The sequence below is a fragment of the Artibeus jamaicensis genome, unplaced genomic scaffold (genome assembly GCF_021234435.1).
Source record: "Artibeus jamaicensis isolate MK-2021 breed Jamaican fruit bat unplaced genomic scaffold, CSHL_Jam_final contig_456, whole genome shotgun sequence".
NCBI classification, from domain to species: domain Eukaryota; kingdom Metazoa; phylum Chordata; class Mammalia; order Chiroptera; family Phyllostomidae; genus Artibeus; species Artibeus jamaicensis.
In genome coordinates, this window is record NW_026521839.1 from 4,731,944 (window position 1) to 4,756,552 (window position 24,609).

The 24,609-nt window shown below is 44.5% G+C and overlaps 4 protein-coding genes across 5 annotated transcripts; all 4 read right to left on the reverse strand.

Moving 5' to 3' along the window:
* Positions 1-1,310: 1,310 nt before the first annotated feature.
* LOC128627607 (protocadherin gamma-A5-like) lies at positions 1,311-4,506 on the reverse strand. The gene is made up of 2 exons (XM_053666469.1): positions 2,086-4,506; positions 1,311-1,409 (listed from the first exon to the last, which is right to left on the reverse strand). Exons 1-2 carry the CDS (start codon positions 4,504-4,506, stop codon positions 1,311-1,313), a joined length of 2,520 nt encoding a protein of 839 aa, XP_053522444.1.
* LOC128625742 (protocadherin gamma-B2-like) lies at positions 4,487-8,886 on the reverse strand. Of its 2 annotated transcripts, none has more exons than XM_037147572.2 (2): positions 6,332-8,886; positions 4,487-4,648 (listed from the first exon to the last, which is right to left on the reverse strand). In XM_037147572.2, the coding sequence occupies exons 1-2, from the start codon at positions 8,750-8,752 to the stop codon at positions 4,574-4,576; spliced, it is 2,496 nt and encodes an 831-aa protein (XP_037003467.2). In that variant the 5' UTR covers positions 8,753-8,886; the 3' UTR covers positions 4,487-4,573. The 2 variants fall into 2 exon arrangements, with proteins under 2 accessions (XP_037003467.2, XP_037003469.2); XM_037147574.2 differs by lacking the exon at positions 4,487-4,648 and adding an exon at positions 4,663-4,761.
* A 1,336-nt stretch (positions 8,887-10,222) lies between these two features.
* Positions 10,223-13,504, reverse strand: LOC128627608 (protocadherin gamma-A4-like). Its single transcript, XM_053666470.1, has 3 exons — positions 13,157-13,504; positions 11,071-12,990; positions 10,223-10,255 (listed from the first exon to the last, which is right to left on the reverse strand). The coding sequence occupies exons 1-3, from the start codon at positions 13,502-13,504 to the stop codon at positions 10,223-10,225; spliced, it is 2,301 nt and encodes a 766-aa protein (XP_053522445.1).
* A 1,389-nt stretch (positions 13,505-14,893) lies between these two features.
* On the reverse strand, positions 14,894-23,060 carry LOC119051014 (uncharacterized). Its single transcript, XM_037147554.2, has 2 exons — positions 20,474-23,060; positions 14,894-17,948 (listed from the first exon to the last, which is right to left on the reverse strand). Exons 1-2 carry the CDS (start codon positions 22,892-22,894, stop codon positions 15,474-15,476), a joined length of 4,896 nt encoding a protein of 1,631 aa, XP_037003449.2. The 5' UTR covers positions 22,895-23,060; the 3' UTR covers positions 14,894-15,473.
* Positions 23,061-24,609: the final 1,549 nt, after the last annotated feature.

Consider the following 24,609-nt stretch of genomic DNA (forward strand, 5'->3'; position numbering starts at 1 on the left):
CTTCTATCTTATATTTATCATCTTTTCCCCCAAATAACTGATAGGTATCAAGGAGGTTGTTTGTCTTTACGAAATAGAAGTATGATAGGAAGCAAGATACTCATTTTCTTTAGCTTCCAGGTGTCTACATTCCATTAAATGACTAAGATTTAAAAATTATTCTACTCATTTTATTTTTCCACAATACATTGCCATAATCTTTAATTGCATTTTTTCTTCTCAAGTAGCTTAATAGTGGTGAGTTATTTGGATTATGGGGATCAAGTATGAGTCCTTATGATTATATATCCCAAAGAGGGTAATCTATGCTGCCCAGTTTTCCTTGGTCCACAGATCATAATCTGGTCATTGTGATGCTTTGCTATTGACACTCTTTCCTCATCAACAGGCATGTAAATTTCCATGGTTCCGATGGATGTCTTACAGTTTTGATTCCATTTCCACACTAGAAATCTTCACAGAGCAATTGTTTTATTTATTTTTAACTTTATTTTATACTAAATTGTGTTTTAAACCTACATAATATATTGTAATTCTAAAGTTTTAGAGGTGTGCAGTGATACTGAACTCATAGTAGAATAGTATTAGAGCACCTTAAACTGCTTATTGTATTCAGGATTCTAGACAGAAGCTCATTGGTATCTCTATTTGAACATAAAAAAACACTACTGATGCAAAACTTTGTTCTAAAACATGACTGACAAGTGCCTTTCCAACACTGTAGCATTTAAATTAGTACAAGAAAGCTATCTTTTCAGAACATATGTGCAACTAAAGATTCAGACATTTAAAAGAAAATAGAGTATATATAATACAATATATACACTCAATATATATATATACACTCAGTATGTGAATCAAGCATTTTATCATGTAAAGTATACACAACATATACTCAAGAAATTTAAGACCCATAGACCAGCACTTTGTTAAGAAATATCACTAATTTAAGATAAGCTCAGCCCCTGAGAAATGAGTTTTAAAATTTGAAACCATTTTATTCTTTTACATTTAAAAACATTTTATTTATTTTTAGAAAGGGGGAAGGGTGGGAGAAAGGGAGAGAAACATCAATGCGTGGTTGCCTCTTGTGTGCCCCCAGCTGATGACCTGGCCTGCAACCCAGGCCTGTGCCCTAAGAATAAACCAGTGACCCTTTGGCTCGAAGGCTGGCACTCAATCCACTGAGCCACACCAGCCAGGGCTAAAATTTGAAACTATTTTAAAGTTGAATTAATTTTCCAAACACAAATCTTAGACTTTTTAACTATAGCAGAATTGTATACAAACATTCAGGTATCTGTTGATTCTTAGAAGTGAAAGGGTTTCCTGTAACCAGAAGACGCCGGGTGTGTGGCATATTTGAATTCAAAAGGTGCAGCAGTCTCTAAATCTTCGGAGGTTTTAAACTGCATTACAGAATAAAGCACAATTCTCAGGCTCCTCACTGATTTTTTTCTCTCAGCTAATTCACATTCCAATAATTTCAAGGTTTAATCCAAACTTACCAGATATCAGAATACCACAGGCATTATCATCAACATAAATTTAATCTATTTTTCTGATATTCCTCATGAAAAACTTTTCTATATTCTTCTAGTGATTTATCTAAGTATGTAAATTATTTCCTTATGCAAGCAGCAGATATACTTTCCAAAACATATCTGGTGTTTGTGTTTAGGCAAATATTCAAAATAAAATATTACACTAGCAATTTAGAATAATCAAACAACTCAGATATTAAGATAATGACGGGTTTTAGTGTAAGAAAATCTTTGGGCAAAGAGATTATTTTTTACCACCTTTAGAGTTCTTGTTTAAAAAATAATAAAGTACTCATTTCATTTAAGTCTGTGGATATCAGCTAGATTTTCTAAAATATCCATGTATTGAGATAATAAGACACTACATCCAAAATGTAATTAGAAAATAAATGGAGAGTGCACGAGTTCTCAAATTAAAGTAGCCTCTGAATGAAGCAAATAATTCACGATTTATATAATTAAATTATTTGAATGTGAAAGAAAATAAGTGAGAAAACAAATAAACACAATGCTCAAAGCATTCCTGAAAAAAGAAACTCACCTGAACAACTTCTAGTTCTTCGTTTGCATTTTTCTTCTCAGATATCAAAAGCGGCTCGCTTTTCTCACAGCTGTCCTGGCTGATGAGCGTGTCTGCATAGTTGGGCTGCGGGAAGATCAGGTGACTCTTCCGAGAGTCCGCGGTGAGGGAGACCTCGTGGGAATAGGTCTGCAGGAACGCCCGCACCCCGTCCACGCCCACAAAGTGCGAGGCGGGCACACCTGCCAAACCCGCTCCTGAAGCCTGGAGCAGACTCGACTTATGCCAGCGCCTGAGCCTGAGTGCCAGCAGCACAATGACAAAGGCGAGGAAGACGCAGGAGACCACAGTCACCGCCACCACTAGGTACAGCGTGAGGCTGGAGTCATCAGGATTGGCGGAGGGCTCCAGATTGCTCAACTCTTCCAGAACGTCTGGGATGCTGTCAGCCACAGCTACCGTGAGCGTGACGGTGGCCGACAGAGGGGGCTGGCCGCGGTCCTGAACAGCCACCACCAGGCTCTGCTTGAGCGCATCTCTGTCCAGCAGGGCACGCGCAGTGCGCACCTCGCCCGTGTGCAGCCCCACCACAAAGAGCCCTGGCTCGCTGGCCTTGAGCAGGCGGTAGGACAGCCAGGCGTTCTGGCCTGAGTCTCTGTCCACTGCCACCACCTTAGTTACCAGGTAGCCTGGTTCTGCAGAGCGGGGCGCCAGTTCCACACCAGTGGAACCATCTGTGGGGAGGGTGGGGTAGAGGATTTCAGGTGCATTGTCATTCTGATCCAGCACAAACAAGCTTAGAGACACATTACTGCTGAGTGGAGGATCCCCACTGTCACTGGCTGTCACCAGTAGTTGCAGGTCTCTAACCTCCTCATAGTCGAAAGATCGAAGAGCATACAGGACTCCTGTGTCAGAGTTGATGGAGACATAGGAGGAGAGAGGTGTTCCCTGAAACGTGTCCTTTGCCAGAGAATAAGTGACCTGGGCATTGTAGCCACTGTCAGGGTCATGGGCATTCACAGAAAAGATTGAGATGCCTCTGGGATTGTTTTCTGGGATGTAGGTGGAATATGAGGTATGAGGGAAGATGGGAGGATTGTCATTGATGTCTGCCACTTTCAGGGAGATGTGGTTTTCTGTAGACAGGGGTGGGTTTCCTTGGTCAGTGACAGTTATTGTGATGTTATAATCTGAGATCTCTTCTCTGTCCAGAGTTCTCGTTGTCAGTAAGTGATAGTAATTATCTACTGACTTTTCCAATTTAAAGGGCAAGTTCCTGGAGATAGAACATGCAGTCTCCCCATTCTCTCCAGAATCACCATCATGTACGCTAAACAGCACGATTACTGTTCCGGGAAGACTATCTTCAGAGACTGAACTGGTGAGAGAAGTAAGGATCATTTCCGGGACATTGTCATTCACATCCTGTACTGTGACCACCACCTTAGCACTGGCAAGAAGAGCACCTCCATCCTGAGCTACCACTTCCATGAGGTAGAATCTAGAGTCCTCATAATCCAGTGATTGCACTGTTGAAATTTCACCCAGGTTGGAATCGAGATGGAAAGTCTGTGAAATTTTGTCTTCTTCATTCCGAAAAGAGTAGGTCAATTTTCCATTTATTCCCTCATCTGGATCCGTTGCGGTTATTGTGAGCAACCGAGTGCCTACAGGTATATTCTCCGGAACACTCACTCTGTACTCTGATCGAGTGAATTGGGGCGCGTTATCGTTCGCGTCGAGGACCATCACACAGATGTGCGTAGTGCTAGAGAGTACGGGGTCTCCGCCATCTAGAGCTGTGAGGAGGAGGTTGTGAACAGGCACTTTCTCTCGGTCCAAGGGCTGTTCCAGTACCAGCTCCGGGTATTTCTGTCCATCACTTCCGCTTTTCTCATCCAGAGAGAAGTGTATATTGGAGCTGAGCTGGTAACTCTGGAGGGAGTTCACGCCCACATCTGCATCTCTAGCGAAGGGAAGCACTAACCGTGTCCCTGTGGCTGCATTTTCATTAACCTTTACCTTTACTTCCTCATCACGAAAAAGTGGGGAGTTATCATTAATATCGATAATTTCTACTTCCACTCCATAAATTTTCATTTTATTCTCAACCAAGATGTTCAGACTCACCAAACACCGCGCCGTCTGAGCGCAGAGCTCCTCCCGGTCTATCCTGCCCGCAGTGACCAAGCTGCCGCTTCCCGAGTTTAGAGCAAAAAGCTGCTTCTTACCTCTCGAGATGATCCGGACTCCCCGCTCTGCCAGTTCCTGAGGCTCCAGCCCGAGATCCTTGGCGATGGTGCCCACGAAGGAGCCTCTGTCCAGCTCCTCCCTCACTGAGTAGCGGATCTGCCCGGCCCTGGCTCCCAGCTGCGTCCCCACGAACAGAAAGAGCAGGAGCAGCTCTCTGCAGCCCCAGCCCCTCAGTAGATCCGCCATTGCCTTTTCTCAGACCAGCTTTCTCTTAGTCCTGGTTCCAGCCCGCTGTTTTCTTATTTCTTTATAGTTAAAGGGTACGTATTCCTTGTTGGACATGGGAGAGGGACGCGGGTACAAGGCTTCTCCCTGGAACTTGTCTGGTCTGTGCCGTGTTCAGTGCGGAAGGAGCAGAGAGTTCGGTCGCATCAGCAGCAGCTTCTTTCCCACTTTGGTAAACAGCGACGCTCAGAGTCCTATCCAGTTACTACACCAATTCTGTTTTTATTTCATAAGTGTTTAATTATATTTTATTTCTAATAATTTAGTTGTATCCTTCATGTACTACTGTGTGGCATTGTTTACATTTAATCAAGATTTAATTCTGAAATAGCAAGACTTCCACAACCCCCTGAGATCATTATTAGATTCTTTTTACATCTTTAGAAAAGTTTTATTTAATATGCCATTGAAGCTATGTCCTTTATTTGCCTCTTACCTATATTGAGTCCATTAAATTAGAACATTGTAATTCTTACTTTTGTAGGTTTAAGATTTCATTTTTGTATTAGGATATATTTATGAAAACACACCCATTTGTACATAAGAATGCAAAGAAACAAGAGAAGTCTAGCTCTCAATGCACCTTTGCAAAAAGGCCTACGAATTCACTTACATTGTATTAGAGTTCATACGCAGAAAGAATTAAGGGCCCATTTTGTTAGTTATGAGGTCTTTGAGGGAGTTTTTCACACTAGAAATATGGCAGCTATACTATATTAGACTAAGAGCTTGAGTTGGGTTAGCTATGCACTATTTATATTTTCTTATTAAGATCTCTAAATTGGAGTTAGATGTTACACAGTGACAGGCCCTTGGGGGGGAATCCATATAGTGACTGCAGAGAAAAGGGCTTTAGTTCATCACCCAAACAGAACAACATGTCCATAACTTGACAGTGGACAGGCAATGGACTTTCTATATTGAGGTAGATATTTAATGTTATCACTGTTAGATGGTAGCAGAAGGAAAAAAACCTTATGACTACAAAAAAAGAGAAAGAAAACCATTTCAGAGAGTACATTAAGTGAGAAAGAAAAAATTTACTTAATGATACCTTCATAGGATGTTGTAGAAAAATGAAGATATTCTATATCTATAAATAGAATATTCAAAAATAAAGTTTTAAGTACAGAATGTGAACATGGGTTTCAAAATTCCTCTCAATGTACAATTTTCACAAGAGCAATTTGCTCCTACGCATGAGAGAGAACGATCTCTCCCATTATTAAATCCATTCCTAATAGCAGACACCGCAGAGCTCAAGCTCTGCCTGTCCTTTTAAAATGGGTCTAGAATCCCAAGGCACTTGGCTTGTAAAGACACTCAGACGGCGGGTGTTCGAGTCAGTCCTACCGAGCTCTGCTGTCGACAACCATGACACTGGAGAAAATTTTTCCTCTCTTTGTTTCCTTCCCAGTTTCCCCAAACTAGTAAAAATAGGAAGTTTTCTTTATTCTGAAGTACTATGATTTTAAAAGGCAGTACAACACAAATTTGAGTAATAAAATCCCTGAATGTGATATAAATAAACCTTCAGAGGGAAAGATTGTAAAGATGAAGAAAGATCTCGTGTAGTAAAGCCTTATAATTATAAACAAATAAATCTCACACACTAGGCAGAAAACTGCATCAAGATTTGATTAGATTAAGATAATTAGGGCAGAAAACTGCCTACATTCGACCCACAAGACAATTAAATATGAAATGGAGACTCCTACCCCAGATAAGTGATATGTTAAGAAACATTAAAACCCAAATGAAAATAAGTTAATTAAGTTAAACTCACCTTTAAAACAGTATCTGAGTCAAATAGGCCCTCCCCATCTCCATGATTTGTATTTGGTTCCCAAGAGACATCTTTGCAGAGGAGATCCTGAGGCGGCGCCACTGCCGGGGTCACATTGAGAATATTAAACTCTGTCTTAGCTGACTGTGAAGCAACGCACAGATTGTAGGAATAGGGCAAAGTCCCCTCGCTGTAATTGGGAAGAACCCCGGGGCCAGACTTAGAACTGAGACCAGGCTGAAAGCAGCCCCAAGCAGCAGCACTGGAGGAGCGTCGCAGGCGCAGGGCCACCGCCAGAATCACCGCCAGGAGGAAGAGTACCGAGATCAAGGCCAAGGCCACCACCAGGTAAAACTGCAGCTCAGCCTGGGGGTCAGAGGGTGTGGGGCGTTCGCTGAGGTCCGGCAGGGCCTCTTGTAGGCTGTCAGCGAAGACCAGGAGCAGCGTGGCAGTGGCCGAGAGAGGCGGCTGTCCCCCGTCACGCACAGCGACCAGCAGGCGCTGGCGGACCGCGTCCCTTTCACCCAAAGCTCGCGCTGTGCGCACCTCGCCCGTGCGCAGCCCCAGGCTGAACAGTCCAGGCTCGCTGGCCTGCAGCACGTGGTAGGACAGCCAGGCATTGTGTCCCGAGTCCGCGTCCACCGCCACCACCTTGGTGACCAGGTAGCCCGGCTGCGCGGCGCGCGGCACTGTGTCAAAGAGCGCAGAGCCGTCGGGACCCAGCGCCGGGTAAAGCACCCTTGGGGGGTTGTCGTTGCGGTCGGTCACCAACACGCGCAGGCTGACATTGGTGCTGAGCGCTGGGGAGCCCTGGTCTCGGGCCTGCAGCGTCAGCTGGAAGGCGCGCAGGTGCTCGTGGTCGAAGGCGCGCTGCGCGAACACGACGCCGCTCTGCGCGTTCAGGGACACGTAGGAGGACAGCGCCTGTGGCTCCAGGTCGCTGGCCACGATGGAGTAGGAGATGAGGCTGTTGGGTCCCAGGTCGGGGTCGGAGGCGCTGACCTGCGCAATGGAGGCCCCTGGCGGGTTGTTTTCTGGCACATGAACCAGATAGGCGGACTGTTGGAAAACCGGGGCGTTGTCGTTAACGTCGGTGATGTGCAGAGTGATGGTGGTGCTGGAGGAGAGGGGCGGCTTGCCTCTGTCGGTGGCTGTGATGGTGACGTTGTATTCTGGAGTCTGCTCTCGGTCCAGAGCCCCATGGGTCACCAGCTTGTAATAGTTCTTTGAGTAAGATTTCAACGTAAACTCAGTGTTTCCCAATATGCGGCAAAAAACTTCTCCATTTTCTCCAGAGTCTCTATCTCTTATTTTTATCAAGGCAATCACTGTTCCTGGTGGTGAATCCTCTGGAAGTGGAGTAAGAACTGAGGTTACAATCACTTCAGGTGCACAATCATTCTCATCGAGAATTTCCACTTGGATACTGCAGTGGGCTACTAGATCTCCGGGATCTTTCGCTTCTATACTGAGAGTGTAACTATTAGCAATTTCGAAATCAAAATTATCCTTTGTCGTGATTTCTCCTGTTCTTTTATCTAAGTTAAAAAATCGTTCCACTTGTTCATCCACATTATGAAAGGAGTAGGTGACCTCGGAATTAATGCCCTCGTCCTGGTCTGTGGCTGTCACTGTCAGCACAGAGAAGCCTGGGGGCACGCCCTCCTGCAGGCTGACCCTATACAGGTCCTGGCTGAACACTGGGGGGTTATCGTTGGCATCGGTGACTTGAATTTGGATCTGGGTGGTGCCACTTTGGGGTGGGTCTCCACCATCCACAGCTGTTAGGATCAATTCATGAAAATTCTGCTCCTCTCTGTCCAGGGAATGTTTCAGAATCAACTCAGGATATTTACGTCCATCTGGAGTCTGTTTCTCCACGAGGTCAAAGTACTCATTGTCATTAAGGAGGTATCTTTGCAGTGAATTAGGACCTGCATCAGAATCCAGGGCTGGGTCTAGTGCAAAACTCTTACCCGGCTTAGTGGACTCCACAATTTTTAAATCAATTTTTCTCTGTTTGAATAATGGAATGTTGTCATTTATATCCTGCACGACTACTGCTACTTGGAAAATATTTAGTGGTTTTTCAGTGACAGCATCAAAATCCAGAATACACACAGGCTTCTTCCCGCAAATCTGTTCTCGGTCTATTCTGTCGCTCACAAGTAAGTCCCCGCTGTCAGGGTCTACAGTGAAATATTTCTTCTCCGCGCTAACCCGCAGCTTCCGGACTGGCAAGTCCCGGACACTGAGCCCCAGGTCCTTGGCGAGGTTACCCACCACCGAGTTCTTGGCCAGCTCCTCGGGAACTGAATAGCGAATTTGGTCCGGGAGAGCTCCGCGGAAGAAAGACAGCAGAAAGGGCAACAATACCTGCCGCCACCGCGCTGGGCTGCCTCTCTCTGGGCTCAGCCTCATCTTCTGTCTCCCACCGCTACTGCTCCGCTCCGTTGGTAGCAAAATCCAGGGTAGAGGTAGTTTTTCTGCTTTTGTTTTCTGTAACCGACTCTGTACCGGCCTCTTCCGAGCAGTTGGCTTGAGCAGGAAGTTACCCTCTGACAGGCTCCCAAATGCGTCTCTGACATCCTCTCGCTCTTCTTTTGACCTGCAGCGACGCCCAGAGGTTTTCCCGTGAAACTGCTCCAATAGCTTGCAGATGTTTTGCAAAGAACAATTTTTTTTTCTCTTCAGGAGTTGTATTTACTCGTTTTTAAATAGGTATACATTCACATAGTTCAGCATATCCTATAGACTTTTCCTCTCTGTTTTTAACAACACATTTATCCCAGAGGATTCTTTTCCCCTTTTTGTGTGCACTATTCCAGAGATAGGTTTTGTATAGTGAAGCAGAATTTTATACATGTTTTCCTCTTCTTTTATACATATATGAAAGCATATATATGTACACCATGTTCTGCAGCCTTCTTTGTTCACTCTTTACATCTTGAAGATAGTTTCATATCAGTACATAGAGGGTTTCCATTTATTGTTTAGTTGCGTAGTAGCCCACCATATGGTTGTACAATAATTTTTTAACCGGAAATCATACTTTCTAAAAGCAACCCATTACCCATTCAAACAAAATCATATTTTTGCATGTGCTATTGTTACATATATTGTTCTCCGAGTCATTTAAAATATGTATCTTTCTGATTCTGGAATGTATTCCCAGTACCACCATCCAAATATGTTTGACACAATTTAAGGCCAATTGGTATTTCCAAATTATATTTTAAAGCTTCAGTATTGTATATAACCTCTCCTAGATGTGATTTCTTTCCCAATATTCATTTGTTACTTCCTCTTCTCTCCATGTCAGTTGGTCACTCCATAGCACGTGCTTATTCACCCTGTGTACTGCACCACGACTCCACAACCTCCGTGGTGACAAAAGCACGTAGAAACTGAAACTCTCCTCGAGCTGAATTCAGGCACAACCTATTGCTACAACTTCCAGGTATCCAAATATCACCCACATGTGTGGCCCTAGTCAATTAGAGATTCCAAATGAACTAACAGAACTAAATGAAGGTGTAAGGAACAAAAGTTGCATATCCCTTGCACACAAAATATTTCCGCCTATATCAGATAATTGCAGAGCCACAGTGACAGGGCCACCTGAGAGCAATTTCCAGGAACAGGGATAAGGCCTACTTACTAAGTAGCACAAATTATATAAGTTCAGAATTCAAGTTACCCAACCTTTGTAAGAAGTTCTCATGATGAGAAAGATTTTTCAAAATTTTGCTTTTTAAGAAATAGAGAAGTGTCTTATAAGGATGCCATAATAGGAAACTTAGATATTATTAAAAGTACTCCTACAACCTAAGGAAATGAGTGAAATAAAACGGCCAGTATTGCTGGTGACCAGAGATGGCACCAAAGGAGTCACACGCAGGCATTGCTGGTACATCCCACAAGCTGCAACAGCGAAGTATTTAAAATACACCAGTCCGACTGGGAGACTGTCACTGTTAAAGTCATACCTAAATGTGAAACATTTCCCCAGTATTTATAAATTGCCATTGTTTATTTATAATGGAAAATACCCCTTCAAGTAAAAAAAAAGTAAACTTCAAGAACAATATGTTGGGTATAAAAAGAGGATTTTTTAAAAGATGAAATTTAAAAGTTACTCAGCTCAGATTCAACAATAGCTTCATAACAGAGAATGCTTTAATATGAATTTTCACAATTGCCTTCAATTTACACTTTGATACTTTTAGTGAGACTTAAAGGATAATAGCATTTAAAGAAGTGATGTGATTAGAGTTATAAAATTTAAAAATTGCGGCTAAGCCCTGAAAAGCATTGTCCCATAAGCGAAAGGTCGCGGGTCCAATTCACAGTCAGAGCACATAAGGGAAGCAACACATCTCTCTCCCTCCCCCCCCTTCTCCCTCTCCCTCTTCCATTCTCTTTCTCTCCCTACCTTCCTTTCTCTCTAAATGCTATGAGAAAATGTCCTCAGGTGAGGATTAAATTTTTTAAAAAAAGAAATTGTTGCTGAAACTATTATTAGATGAAGACTCAAATGAGGAGTTAAAAACAAATACCTTTTAGATGCAGAAGATACCTTGATCATTATCGAAGAGTCATCTATCCCTCCCCGTCAAAGCACCAGATACTGAAAAGAAGTCCTCTGTGTGATTTGGTGCACATTTTGTACAACTGGAACTTACACCATCAGAGACACTGCTGCCAGCCCATGTTTCAGTGTGGCAACACTGACTTACCTGATGAGGACTGGCGTCTCCTTTTGTTTCAAGTAAATCCTGAGTTATCAAAAGAGGCTCGCTTTTCTCACAGCTGTCCTGGCTGATGAGCGTGTCTGCATAGTTGGGCTGAGGGAAGATCAGGTGACTCTTCCGAGAGTCCGCGGTGAGGGAGACCTCGTGGGAATAGGTCTGCAGAAACGCCCGCACCCCATCCACGCCCACAAAGTGCGAGGCAGGCACACCTGCCAAACCCCCTCCAGAAGCCTGGAGCAGACTCGACTTATGCCAGCGCCTGAGCCTGAGTGCCAGCAGCACAATGACAAAGGCGAGGAAGACGCAGGAGACCACAGTCACCGCCACCACTAGGTACAGCGTGAGGCTGGAGTCATCAGGATTGGCGGAGGGCTCCAGATTGCTCAACTCTTCCAGAACGTCTGGGATGCTGTCAGCCACAGCCACCGTGAGCGTGACGGTGGCCGACAGAGGGGGCTGGCCGTGGTCCTGAACAGCCACCACTAGGCTCTGCTTGAGCGCATCTCTGTCCAGCAGGGCACGCGCAGTGTGCACCTCGCCCGTGTGCAGCCCCACCACAAAGAGCCCTGGCTCGCTGGCCTTGAGCAGGCGGTAGGACAGCCAGGCGTTCTGGCCTGAGTCTCTGTCCACTGCCACCACCTTAGTCACCAGGTAGCCTGGTTCTGCAGAGCGGGGCGCCAGTTCCACACCAGTGGAACCATCTGTGGGGAGGGTGGGGTAGAGGATTTCAGGTGCATTGTCATTCTGATCCAGCACAAACAAGCTTAGAGACACATTACTGCTGAGTGGAGGATCCCCACTGTCACTGGCTGTCACCACTAGTTGCAGGTCTCTAACCTGCTCATAGTCAAAGGAGCACAGTGCATACAGGACACCTGTGTCAGAGTTGATGGAGACATAGGAGGAGAGAGGCTCCCCCTGGAGCATGCCTTCAGCCAGGGAGTAAGTGACTCTGGCATTCTCGATGCTGTCAGGGTCCTGGGCAGTCATGGATAAAATGGAGGCTCCTCTGGGGTTGTTTTCAGGAACATAAGCAGAATATGAAGCATGAGAAAAGGCAGGAGGGTTGTCATTGATGTCTATCAGCTGCAGTGAGATGTGAGTTTGTGTAGACAGTTGTGGAGTTCCATGGTCAGTGGCAGTTACTGTGATGTTATATTCTGAGACTTCTTCCCTATCCAGCATTCTGTGTGTCAACAATCGATAATAATTTCCATAGGTCTTTTCAAGTGTGAACGGCAGATTATTTGGAATAGAACAGGTGACAAGGCCATTCTCTCCTGAATCACTGTCATGCACATTGAAAAGTGCAATTACTGTGCCTGGAGAAGAAGTTTCTTGGATAGAGCTGGTGAGCGATGTAACCATGACTTCTGGAGCATTGTCATTTACATCCAGAACTGTCACCAGCACTTTACTTCTGGCTCGGAGACCAGGACCATCGTGAGCTTCTATATCTATATCGTAGAATCCAGAGTCCTCATAATCTAGATCCCCCAGTATTGTTATATCCCCAGTCACAGAATTCAACTGGAATAGCTGCGATATTTTATCTCTTACTTTACGGAAAGAATATGTCACTTCTCCATTGGCTCCTTCATCTGAATCAGTGGCTTTAACGGTGACGATTCGGAAGCCCACCGGCACATTCTCCGGAACGCTCACGTGGTACTCGGGCTGAGTGAATAGCGGGGCATTGTCATTGGTATCCACAAGTGTTATACGAATCCGGGTAGTGCCAGAGTGAACCAGGTCGCCTCCATCGAAGGCAGTGAGAACCAGGTGGTGAACCGCCTCTTCCTCTCGGTCCAGAGCGCGCTCCAGCACTAGCTCAGGGTACTTTATCCCATCAGCTCCGTTTTGCACGTCCAGGGAGAAGTGAGCGTTCGAGCTGAGCTGGTAACCCTGCAGGGAGTTTACCCCTACATCCGGATCAAAAGCTTCAGGAAGAGGGAATCTTGTCCCAGGACTTCTCATTTTCAGCAACTTTTATTTCCCTTTGCTCTGTCCCAAAGTTGGGCGCGTTATCATTAACATCGATTATTTCCACTTCTACTCCAACAATCCTCACTTTGTCCTCTAGGAGAATCTCCAGGCTTACTACACACTTTGGAGATCTATCACAGAGCTCCTCCCGGTCTATCCTGCCCGCGGTGACCAAGATGCCGCTTCTCCGGTTCAGAGCAAAGAGCGGGGTCCTACCTCTGGAGACGATGCGGACTCCGCGCTCCTCCAGCTCCCGGGGCTCCAGCCCCAGGTCCTTGGCGATGTTGCCCACGAAGGAACCTTTCTCTAGCTCCTCAGGCACAGAGTAGCGGATCTGTTCCGCCCGGATTTCCCACAGGGTCCCCAGGAGAAGGCAAATCCCAACCAGCCTGCTCAGCCTGCTGCAGTCTGGACGATGAGGAGGAGCCGCCATTACAAAACCGCGGTGGAGAAGCTTGCGCTTGGGTTTTCCCTTGGTGGAGGCCGGAGGAGCCTTAGGATCTTCGTATTCCCAGATAACGTACTTGCACTGCCGGCTGGAGCTCGGGGGTTCAGTTTGGAGCTTTAGTAAAGCCCCAGGGTCAGTGCTTTGTGATGCAGAAATCTTGTGGTTCGCGTTAAATTCCCGGTTGTTGTTTGGTAAGCAGCGACACTCAGAGTCCTAACCTGTTATTGCAAGCTGTTCTTGGTAAAACATCACCAGTGTACCCCATTTCTTCTCCGTATCTTATTTCCCCCCCTAAATAAAAGTGAAATTCTTGTTTTTATATGCAATAAAATAAAGAAACAATAAAAATCTCCCTGTACAATAATCTTTATAAAATAATTATTTTTTCAGAGAAAACATGGTGACTTTTTTTCTAAGAAAATTTTAGTTTTTGCGTTATGTATTCTCATAGTCTATTTTCAGGACAGTGTATTGTGTGAGAGACACATTTGTCCCACCCAGGAACGAGGATGGACTTGAAGAATAAAAAAAAAAAGATAAAACACCAGTGTCTGGGAAATTGGAAATCTGGACTCTAGTCCCAACCTATGCAGAAACAAGTTTCTTCACAGGAATGGATCTTTTAGAATCTAGGGTGACTTTTTAATTCTCATAAAGAAAATATCTACCACTCAAGAGCTAGTCTTATCCCTGCGCCAGTGGGACTGGCAGATACAGTAACGGTTTGGGAAGAGAATTTGCTCGTTAATTTTCTATACAGAAGATTCGAGGCCAAGGGCTATGTTTGTGAATATCAGGTTCACAATGAATCTTCAGACTTTAGAACACCCCCCTTCACAGAGCATTCATGCCGCTTTTCAGTGCTTAATGAATGAGTCACTAATGCAACAGCAAAGCCTACAACAATGGATAAATAACTCTGATCTTAAAAATTAAAAAAGATAAGAAGGAAAAGTTAGAGTGAAGAACTTTAAAAACAGGCAATATTTCACTGATGTTTTTCAACATAAGGATACATCCAGAAGGTACTATTTTACCATTATTTCTAAGTTTACTTTAGCTTTGATTTCAGACATAACAAGTGAAAGGAAACATTTTAGAATTTGTGTATATATTATCTTTGCATGTTTCTTAGTTTTATTATTCAAGAAAACTTGGAGTAATTTACTAATCTGGGAGAACTTGAGATAGACAAACAAGTACCTAGTTCTTTAGATTGTTCCCCACGTAATAATTAACTTCTATAAATTACTCACAAATTTTAACCAAACACAAAAGTCCATTGACCATTTAGAGCTTTTAAATTTTCAGACTTTGTAGAGTAGATTAAAGGTAGGTTTTACAATTCTCAAAAGATCCACAAATTGCCAGGGATGGGGGGGGATATTCATTACATTTATTATTAAAATAATGACAAAGTAGAATGGGTATGAAAATTAGTTATTAAAGAAGGATTAAGAAAATTAGTCTTAAATGAGATTATGAAGTGGGAATAAATTGACCCAAAGGTAGTGATTCAAATGTAAAACCTGACAGTCTTGCTACATGTGGTAAGGTTAAGAAGTGCTAAGAGACTTCAATTCAAAAGCTATATTAAAAATACACATTGCAATGAAAAATAACAACTAGGATGTATTTGATATTTAATGCAGGCAGAAAGACCTGCCAGTACATTTTTTGGGGAAAAAAGTATCTTAACTAAGAAACTGTTGTGCTACTACCAAAAGTAGTGACAATCAAGAAAAGCTCTCTTTAGCAAGATATGCTGACCATACAGAAATGCCAACCATACAGGCTGAGAAGTAGTAGTTAGGTAATTGCCAAGTGTACTGAGCAATCAAGGGGCCCAGCTCCACCCATCCAATACACCTTCTCTCCTACTACCACTACCAGAACAGTGAATGACGACCAAAAGTAATTATGTACACTGAGAATAAAGCACAAGATATAAAATTTAAGTAGGCTTGCAGAAACTCACATGTGAGGAAAAAGAGGAGTCATATGCCACTTGGGGGTCTTCGTTACTGGCACATACATCCACAGGATCTTCAAACAGGAGATCCTGAGGCGGCGCCACTGCCGGGGTCACGTTGAGAATATTAAACTCTGTCTTAGCTGACTGTGAAGCAACGCACAGATTGTAGGAATAGGGCAAAGTCCCCTCGCTGTAATTGGGAAGAACCCCGGGGCCAGACTTAGAACTGAGACCAGGCTGAAAGCAGCCCCAAGCAGCAGCACTGGAGGAGCGTCGCAGGCGCAGGGCCACCGCCAGAATCACCGCCAGGAGGAAGAGCACCGAGATCAAGGCCAAGGCCACCACCAGGTAAAACTGCAGCTCAGCCTGGGGGTCAGAGGGTGTGGGGCGTTCGCTGAGGTCCGGCAGGGCCTCTTGTAGGCTGTCAGCGAAGACCAGGAGCAGCGTGGCAGTGGCCGAGAGAGGCGGCTGTCCCCCATCGCGCACAGCGACCAGCAGGCGCTGGCGGACCGCGTCCCTTTCACCCAAAGCACGCGCTGTGCGCACCTCGCCCGTGCGCAGCCCCAGGCTGAACAGTCCAGGCTCGCTGGCCTGCAGCACGTGGTAGGACAGCCAGGCATTGTGTCCCGAGTCCGCGTCCACAGCCACCACCTTGGTGACCAGGTAGCCCGGCTGCGCGGCGCGAGGCACTGTGTCAAAGAGCGCAGAGCCGTCGGGACCCAGCGCCGGGTAAAGCACCCTTGGGGGGTTGTCGTTGCGGTCGGTCACCAACACGCGCAGGCTGACATTGGTGCTGAGCGCTGGGGAGCCCTGGTCTCGGGCCTGCAGCGTCAGCTGGAAGGCGCGCAGGTGCTCGTGGTCGAAGGCGCGCTGCGCGAACACCACGCCGCTCTGCGCGTTCACGGACACGTAGGAGGACAGCGCCTGTGGCTCCAGGTCGCTGGCCACGATGGAGTAGGAGATGAGGCCGTTGGGTCCCAGGTCGGGGTCGGAGGCGCTGACCTGCGCAATGGAGGCCCCTGGCGGGTTGTTTTCTGGCACATGGACCAGGTAGGCGGACTGTTGGAAAACCGGGGCGTTGTCATTGACGTCTCCAATGTGTACTGTGATGGTGGTGCTGGAGGAGAGGGATGGCTTGCCCTTGTCAGTAGCTGTGATGGTGACATTGTACTCTGCTATCTGCTCCCGGTCTAAAGCACTTTCAATCATCAGCTTGTAATAATTCTTGGAAGTGGATTCTAATTTGAAGGGAACTTCTTCCTGAATATAGCACATCACCAGACCATTTTGCCCAGAGTCTTGGTCATGCACTTTAATGAGAGCTATTACAGTTCCAAGGTCTGAGTTTTCGGGAATCTTGTTAGAAAAGGACATAAATGTCACCTCTGGTGCATTGTCATTCTCATCGACAATTTCGATATGAACATTGCAGTGAGCTGTGTGTACTCCTCCATCCTTGGCTTCTATAGCCAACATATATATACTTGTCTCTTCAAAGTCCAGTGTACCATTGGTTGTGATATCACCAGTATTTGGATTGAGATTAAAGAGGAAGTTGGTGCTCGCTGGGGCATTGAGGAAGGCGTAGGTGATCTGTGCATTAACACCCTCGTCCTGGTCAGTGGCCTTCACACACAGCACAGAGGTTCCCCGGGGCACATTTTCTTGAAGTCTAACTCTGTACGTGTCCTGGTTGAACACTGGACCATTATCATTGGCATCCATGACTTGGATCTGGATCTGGGTGGTGCCACTTAGAGGAGGGTCCCCGCCATCCACGGCAGTCAGGATTAAGTGGTGGAAACTCTGCTGTTCTCTGTCCAGAGGTTTTTCCAGCAGTAATTCTGGGTATTTACTTCCATCGGGACTTTCTTTTGTTGACAGAGAGAAGTAGTCATTGGGGCTGATGGCGTAAACTTTCAATGAGTTACTTTCTACATCTGCATCCTGTGCAGAATCCAGTGGGAATTTTACACCCGGTAATGCTGATTCACAGATTTCTAAGTCAATGCCTTTTGCAATGAAACGTGGCACATTGTCATTAATATCTTGGACTGCAACAATCACATGGAACACATTCATTGGGTTTTCAGCGACAATTTCAAATTCTAGCACACACTTAGATTTTTTCCCGCAAATCTTCTCTCTATCTATCCTACCGCTCACTAACAAGTCCCCACTTTCCATATTCACATTGAAAAATTCCTCTGCACTAACCCGCAGCTTTCGAGCTGGCAACTCCTGGACACTGAGTCTCAGATCCTTGGCGAGGTTTCCCACCCTGGATCCCTTGGCCAGCTCCTCTGGAATCATGTACTGTATCTGCTGGGAGATGGCCCCGCACAACAAAGACAGCAAGAAGAGAAACAGTACCTGCCTTTTCATCGTTTCAGCTTGTCTGGAGCTCCTTTGCATTTCTTGAACTCGGTGAAGAAGCTTCTTTTCAAGATGTCTCTGGGATGTTTAAAAAATCAATGACAGTACCCTGGGCTTGATGGTAGGACTTGCTAGGCGGTGTTCTGCGGTGCGCAGGACAAAGCTGGAAAGCACTCCGCCGGAAACGCCGGAAACGCCGCAGAACCGAGAATCCCTTTCTTCCCTTTGGTCTACAGCGGCGCCCAGAGGTTGTCTGGGAAAACTGCACCTAGCCTAGCTATTTATCCTCAAAGTGTAAGCTCTTGAATTTATGCATTGTCCTTTTATTTGTTGGAAAGAACCAAGCATTTAAAAATTCCCTTTAAATGTAAAATTTTCTAGTTTTTTGCCATCTCATAAGCATTGCCACCATCGTACATTATTATTTTTTTATTAAAATATCTCATGAAGCATAGGCATTTTTTTTCAGCCCAGGGGGCAAAAATATCTTCCATGATTTCACTGTATTTATAAAGTTGGTTTGACTAGTATGAATATAATGAAATAAGTTACTGGCTTTTAATCAACTATGATCCTTGCATTTTTGTAAGTCCATAACTTCTCCTATTTTGTATTTTAACTCTCCTCATACATACTTCATCAATTCAGTAATACTTTTCAAAGAATGCTGTAGGCTTATTTTTAATACATTGCCCATCTTTTTAAAACATAATCTTCCTGTTATGCACAGTAGAGCCTGATATTTTGTTAAAGGGACTGATTTAGTATTTGGGTGCACATACATGCATCTATGAAGCAGAATCTTGTGGAAGCCATATTTATTTTTTAGAAAACCAGTACTTCTTTCTTATTTGAATGTATATGTAAGATTCCATAATCCCAATTTTCATCTCCAGCTAATGTATATCATTAATAAGTGAAAAGAGTTTGACCCGATTACTAGTTTTAACCTTAGAAAGGCATTGAGAGTCCTTAGACACTCCAGTTTAGAACTTACAACCCAAGAACTGGTGTTGGGCAACTAAAACAAACCGATGCACCATCAAATAGATACCAACTCAACAATTTGTTCTATGTTTGGCAGTGCTGGCCTGTATGCACTGTCCACTCCCGGGAAAACAGACTACTATCTGTTTTCCTAAGACATCCTTTCCCTTGTTTTCCGTACTTCACACCTTTATATTTTCTCGTCCTTTTGTTAGAATCCCTTCTCCCATTCTCTGGTAATGAATTCACGCCTGTGGTGGAAACAGGATGCCTGGGAGCACTTCCCTTCTATTTGCATCTTTACACCATATATGTAGGCGATGTGTTGTATGGGATTCTTAGAAAATTCTCTTTGAACATTTAAAGTTCTCCTGGCACTAGCCATTTAACAATTTTTTCTCCTTACAAAAAAAGTGATGTTAATATTATAAAGATTTTTTTCTAAAAAGAGATTCCAAAGATTATGTGCCATTTTCCCCATTTTCCACTTGCGTGCTTGAGTAAGAACACACCCTACTCTGTTTTCAGTTATTTGTTCAGGCCCTGTTGTGACACACTTTCCAATGTACCTCTTCATAACAGATTGAGAGGGACAGTTGCTCCTTTGCTTGAAATCTAATGAAATATATTTTGGTCTAACTTTGGATGACTCTCCGATATGATTTTACAGCTGAAAGTAATTTTATAAATTTCAAAGTGAACCAACTATTTCTGGCCCAAGTAAATTGAAGACTTCTATTTCAGCATTGGAGTCTGGAAATCTCTCATAAAGGCTGAGACATATCTCCTTAAATACTTTTTCCTTCTCAAAGGACAAGACATACCACTCCAAGGCTCCTAACAGTTTAGGCAATTGATTTCACTTTCAGGCAAACAGCTTAAGTCAACATGAATACACATATATGCACACATTTCAGTTATACATAATAGGAACTGTAAGCCAAGTGAAAACAATTTGACCATCTATATTTTTTACCACACAATTTTTTGTGTCTTTGAGATGAAGGGTGTGGCCTGGCTTGGAATGAGTTAAGCATCATTTTCTGGGATCCTAAAATAACTAACTAAACATATATATATATACACATATATATACACATACATATATATAGGGTGTGTGTATGTATATACATATATATAGTGTGTGTGTGTATATATATATATATACACACACACACGCATACACTTGTTTGTAACAGTCAGGATAGGTTAGGTAGGCTGGAGTGACAAACTTCAAGCCACATGGATTTAACATGGTCTATCTGTCACAGATACAGGTAATATTGGGTAAACCACAAGATTCTTTTTTCATCTTAGCTTTTCAATGATTCAGATAGAGGAGCAGTCACAATTTCAAAGAGTATCTTAGAGATCTGGAAATTCTCACAAAGGAAACTGGAGCTTCCTACAAAAAAGGGCACACCTACTTCCATTTACAATGCCTTGGCCAGAACTAGTTACCTAGGTTGACTCAGCTACACCAGACCAGGAAGTGCAGACCTACCATGGGCCCAAAAGGAGAGAGGAACAACTATTTAAACAATAGGACTAAGCTTTATAATAACCACACTGGCATAATTGTTTCTTATAATATTCAAAAAATAAAATAAACTTACCTGAAGTAGCTTGGAGTCTCCTTTCGCTTCCAGTAAATCTTGAGCTACCAGGAGAGGCTCGCTTTTCTCGCAGCTGTCCTGGCTGATGAGCGTGTCTGCATAGTTGGGCTGCGGGAAGATCAGGTGACTCTTCCGAGAGTCCGCGGTGAGGGAGACCTCGTGGGAATAGGTCTGCAGGAACGCCCGCACCCCATCCATGCCCACAAAGTGTGAGGTGGGCACACCTGCCAACCCCCCTCCTGAAGCCTGGAGCAGATGTGACTTATGCCAGCGCCTGAGCCTGAGTGCCAGCAATACAATGACAAATGCAAGGAAGAGGCAGGAGACTGCAGCCACTGCCACCACCAGGTACAATGTGAGGTCTGAGGCCTCTGGGGTTGAAGGGATCTCAAGACTGCCTAAGTCAGCCAACACATCTGGGATGCTGTCAGCCACTGCCACAGTAAGCGTGACAGTTGCTGAGAGAGGAGGCTGTCCATGGTCCTGGACTGCCACCACCAGACTCTGCTTGAGTGAGTCTCTGTCCTGCAGAGCGCGCGCAGTGTGCACCTCGCCCGTGTGCAGCCCCACCACAAAGAGCCCTGGCTCGCTGGCCTTGAGCAGGCGGTAGGACAGCCAGGCGTTCTGGCCTGAGTCTCTGTCCACTGCCACCACCTTGGTGACCAGATAGCCAGGCTCTGCAGAGCGGGGTGCCAACTCCACACCAGTGGAACCATCAGTGGGGAGCGAGGGGTACAGAATCTCTGGTGCGTTGTCATTTTGGTCTAGCACAAACAGACTTAGAGACACATTGCTGCTGAGAGGTGGGTCCCCACTATCAGTGGCTGTCACCAGTAGTTTCAGGTCTCTAACCTCCTCATAGTCGAAAGATCGAAGAGCATAGAGGACTCCTGTATCAGAGTTGATGGAGATATAAGTGGAGAGAGGTGCCCCCTGGACAGTATCCTCAGTAAGTGCATAAGTGATGTGGGCGTTCTCAATGCTGTCAGGGTCCTGGGCAGTAACAGAGAAGATGGAAGCACCCCTGGGGTTATTTTCTGGAATGTAGGCAGAATAGGAGGCATGAGTGAAGGCAGGTGGGTTGTCATTGATGTCTGCCACATGCAGGGCAATGTGAGTGTCTGTAGACAGTGGTGGACTTCCCTCATCTGTTGCTCTCAGAGTGATGTTATATTCAGAAGTCCGTTCCCGGTCCAGGGATCTGGCTGTCACTAAGCGGTAATATTGGTCTATTGATTTTTCCAAATTAAATGGCATATTTCCCAGGACAACAACTGTGACTTGCCCATTTTGCCCAGAATCCCGGTCATGGACATTGACAAGGGCAACTTCTTTTCCAGCAGTTGCCTCTTCTGAGATCGATCCTGTGAAAGAAGTGATTGTAATTTCTGGAGCATTGTCATTCACATCCAGAACTGTCACAAGAACCTTAGCTTTTGAGAGGAGACCTGGTCCATCTTGTGCTTCAATTTTAATTTCATGGAACATAGCATCCTCATAGTCTAGACTTTTTGATATGGTTATGTCTCCAGTGACTGAGTTGAGATTAAAAATCTGAGCAATTTTTCCAGGCATTTTATCTAGTATATAGGACACTTGAGCATTGAATCCTTCATCAGGGTCAGTGGCATTCACAGTGAGCAGCCAGGTACCCACTGGCAAATTCTCCTGAACACTTACTCGGTACTCAGGCTGAGTAAATACCGGTGGGTTATCATTCGCATCCAGAACTATTACTTGGATGCACAAGTTGCCAGAGTGAACAGGGTCCCCACCATCAAAAGCAATGAGGAGAAGCTGATGAATTTTTTTTTCCTCACGGTCCAGAGCCCGCTCTAGCACCAGCTCTGGGTACTTGGCCCCATCAGACACAATCTTCACAGCCAGAGAGAAGTAGTCATTGGGGCTGAGCTGGTAGTTCTGCAGCGAGTTCATGCCTACATCTGGGTCAAACGCAGTCTTAAGTGGAAATCGAGTTCCAGGAGCCGTTAGTTCACCAATTTTTATTTCCAATTCCTCCGTTAGAAAATCAGGAGCATTGTCATTAATATCTTTAATTTCTATTTCTACTTCAAAAATTTTCAATTTGTCTTCAACCAGGATGTTAAATTTTACTAGACACCGAGGGCTCTGAGCGCAGAGCTCCTCCCGGTCTATCCTGCCCGCGGTGACCAAGCTGCCGCTTCGCAAGTTCAGAGCAAAGAGCTGCGTCCTACCTCTGGAGACGATGCGGACTCCCCGCTCTGTCAGCTCCGGGGGCTTCAGCGCCAGGTCCTTGGAGATGTTGCCCACGAAGGCGCCTTTGTCCAGCTCCTCCAGCACTGAGTAGCGGATCTGCCCGGATCCAGTCGTGCACAGCGTCCCCAGAAGCGTGCAGAGCAGGGCCAGTCCTCTGCCGTTTCTGATCAGATAATTCGTCATTTCCTTTTTGGTGAATTATTCTTTCTTTATCCGGTTCCAGTCTCCCACAACGGAATCCACTTTTATCTTCTCAATGAGCTAAGCCCTTTGTGGGCCAGTTTCATAGGGCACAGTGCTGGCTGACCGACAGGGTGAGTGTAGCAGTCCAGGATCTTCTAAGTCTGGTTTGCTGACTCTTTGCTTTTGAGTAACAAGGAAATGGTGGACCAGCTCTCCCATGGCATTTCTCTCCTTGAGTGGTCAACAGCGACGCCCAGAGGACTAACCGTTCACTGCACCCTTTTGGACAAACTCAAGTTTGTATTTTTAAAGTTATCCAACACCCAAAATCCTTTTTATCATAGGTAACGGGATTGGTGTTTACTTCACATAATTGAAATACTTTACATGAAAGGATGTGACTTCAAGTTATTTCCTCCAGAAGCCATGCACTAACCATAATGCCACCAATATTGCTTCAAACATGCTGGAGTTACTCTCGAAATATTCAAAGTTTAAGAACCACATAGAAACACCAGCCATTATTTATACATTATCCCTCTTGATGTTTGTTTCTGAGAACCTGACATATTAGTTTTAATATTTTTATTTAACCAATTCATTAAACAAACATATAATTGGGTGTCGGACAATATCTGGGGATTTCAGATGAACCATATGGACAAGCCACTTCCTTCACAGAAATGATGAAGGTGTAAACGCAAACAAGGGATGACAGTGCATAATCACTTTTGCCTTGGAGTTTAGCAAAGGCTTTGAGAGGAATGGATTGGGGGAAAGGCCTGGAAGTGAGAGAACAGAATGGCAATGCCTGGATGAGAGCAAGAAATCACAGAACATCAGGGCACTGAATGTAGTTCACCTTGCTTCAATCTAGAGTGTGAGGAGGGGTTTTCAGACCCAAACTGAAACTAGTAGAGATAAACATTTGTTTTATGTCCCATAGACCTTTTATTTGTATTTGTTTTCCTCTCCAAGCACAAAAGAGGAATACAATACAGTAATACAGTGGTCACTTAAATTTTGAGCCATCATGTAGTCGTGTATAAGGCATTTATTCTTGTGTTACTATACACATTAAAATAAACTGTCTTTAATTTTCCTCAGTTCACAATTTATTAATTACTTACAAGATGTTATAGGGTATTATTCCACAGTGAGCTCTATTTTTTTATAGAGGATTATATAATAGTAATAAACACAATGGAATACATTGTCTCAGATCAATTTTCCCTCAGATGCCTTTAAATATCATAATCACTGCACAGTGAAAGATGTTACCATTAAATACAAGACTCAGTTAGTACATTATTACTTCTAAATAAAAATAAAAATAATCCCAGTTACATAGAATATTAGCATATCGTTTTTCCTCTGTTATTAAATACATGGCTAAAATACTAAAAACCAACATGGAAAGATGAGTGGGGAAGGAAAGCCGTGGTTGTGAGGAGAACTGAGGTCAGGTGAGGAATTAGAAATGTTTTGGTTTTTTTAATTGGGATATTTATTTACTGAATCCTCTGTGTCTTACCTGGGCCCCAAATACAGACTCCATGTGAAGAGAGGCCATTTGAGGTTGGGACCATCCTCAACCTCAAATGCTATGAGAAGGAAGATTTGAAAAGAGAAATGTACATCCCTGGCTGGTGTGGCTCAGTGGATTGAGTGTGAACCTGCAAACCAAAGGGTTGCTGGTTGGTTCAATTCCTGGT